Below are 1,412 nucleotides of genomic sequence, written 5' to 3' on the forward strand. Positions count from 1 at the left end.
GCCCTGGACTCCGGGTTTGGCCGCCCTTCTCGCTGGGATCCGCCCTGGGCCCGCAGGGGCAGCAGGAGTTCGGAGGTCGATGGCCCCCGTCCTCCGTGCGGGGCCGCGAGGGCGCTGTGACCCTCGCCGGCCGCGCCCGCGGCCCGTCCAAAGCGCCCGTGAAAGGGGAAAGGAAAGGGGTCCCCGTCGTTGGCTGGTCACTTTCTGGGCCACATCTGGGCTTTAGTGAGCAGTGCCCCCTGCTCTGCCCTCCCTCCGCCTCCTGCTGCTCTGACCCTCCCCTCTCCCATCAGTGGGGCTGCGCCCTGGCTCCTTCCCTAAAATCCACCCTGGGAGCGGGGGCCTGTCCAAAGGTGTTTGGGGATCGTGGGGCAGGGTTAACAAGGGAGGGGGAGGGGAGGGAGAGGAGGAGGAGGAGATGATGATGGTGGTGGTGGTGATGGTGATGGTGATGCTGGTGGTGGTGATGGTGATGATGGTGCTGGTGGTGATGATGATGATGATGGTGGTGGTGATGGTGCTGGTGCTGCTTTAGGGGGAAGATCTGTAACCCGGATATTTTTCAGATCTCTAACACGACGAAATTCCGCCCGAAGCGGCTCTCCCTCCTGGGCCCACACCTGGGGGTCATTCGGCAGCGGCCGGCCCCTGTACGGCCTGGCGGAACTCGGTGCCCGGGCCCAGCGGGTGTACCCCTGGAGGGCAGGACCCCTTTCTGGGAGGAGGCGGCGGGAGGCCTCGGCCACCAGCGGCTCCGGGCGGCGGCGGCGTGTATCAGTGGAATGATCACCGTTCCAGTCGCGCAGCTCCCGCCCAAGGCCGCTGCAGCAGGTTTACATACCACCCCGGGCACCAGGGACGGGGCCTCCCGGCGGACGTCACGGCTGACGTCACGGCGGGCCTCCCAGTACGCCAGTACCGTCTCGGGGTCGCTGGGCTTCCCAACGCACCCAGGCCTCCCGTGACCCCAAGGCCCTCAGGACCTGGGTCGATGCCCCAGCTAGCTGAGCACAGGAGCTGAACACATTGTTTCCAGACAGACCCATGGTGTTCCCAGGAGGCCCCCAGTCCCGGGCAGCAGCGGCTCGCCCCCCCCACCCCGTGGCCTGGCTGCCCAGCAGGGCCTGTTCTCTTTTCAGCCGCTTTCTTGGCTCTCAAAAATGTATGTGGACAAAGTCCTCTGGTGACCGGAGACCACAGTCGATGGCAGTCACCTCTGCAGCCCCTGTGAGCCCCAGCAGTAGTGAGGAGGCCAGAAAGGAGCCAGGCGGGTTCCACCCCAGACAGGCCGGGGAAGCGGAGGAAAGGGTCCCGCGGCAAGGGCGAGGGAGGGGCGGGCAAATGGCACGCGGCCGCGCGTTCCGCCACTGCGCCGCTGCGAGGGCTCGGCCGGCCTGGACGGACCGGCCCGG

General features: G+C 67.3%; 1 protein-coding gene across 1 annotated transcript in view; it reads left to right on the plus strand.

Annotated features, from left to right (window-relative positions):
• The window catches only part of Mnx1 (motor neuron and pancreas homeobox 1), an 8,095-nt gene extending 7,130 nt beyond the window's left edge, over positions 1–965 (plus strand). Inside the window, exons 3-4 of the mRNA XM_013027203.1 lie at positions 57–188; positions 567–965. Coding sequence (XP_012882657.1) covers positions 57–188; positions 567–965 — 531 coding nt within the window. The remainder of the gene's footprint in view (positions 1–56; positions 189–566) is intronic.
• Positions 966–1,412: the final 447 nt, after the last annotated feature.

This window comes from Dipodomys ordii, unplaced genomic scaffold, assembly GCF_000151885.1.
Source record: "Dipodomys ordii isolate 6190 unplaced genomic scaffold, Dord_2.0 Scaffold101, whole genome shotgun sequence".
Taxonomy (NCBI): Eukaryota; Metazoa; Chordata; class Mammalia; order Rodentia; family Heteromyidae; genus Dipodomys; species Dipodomys ordii.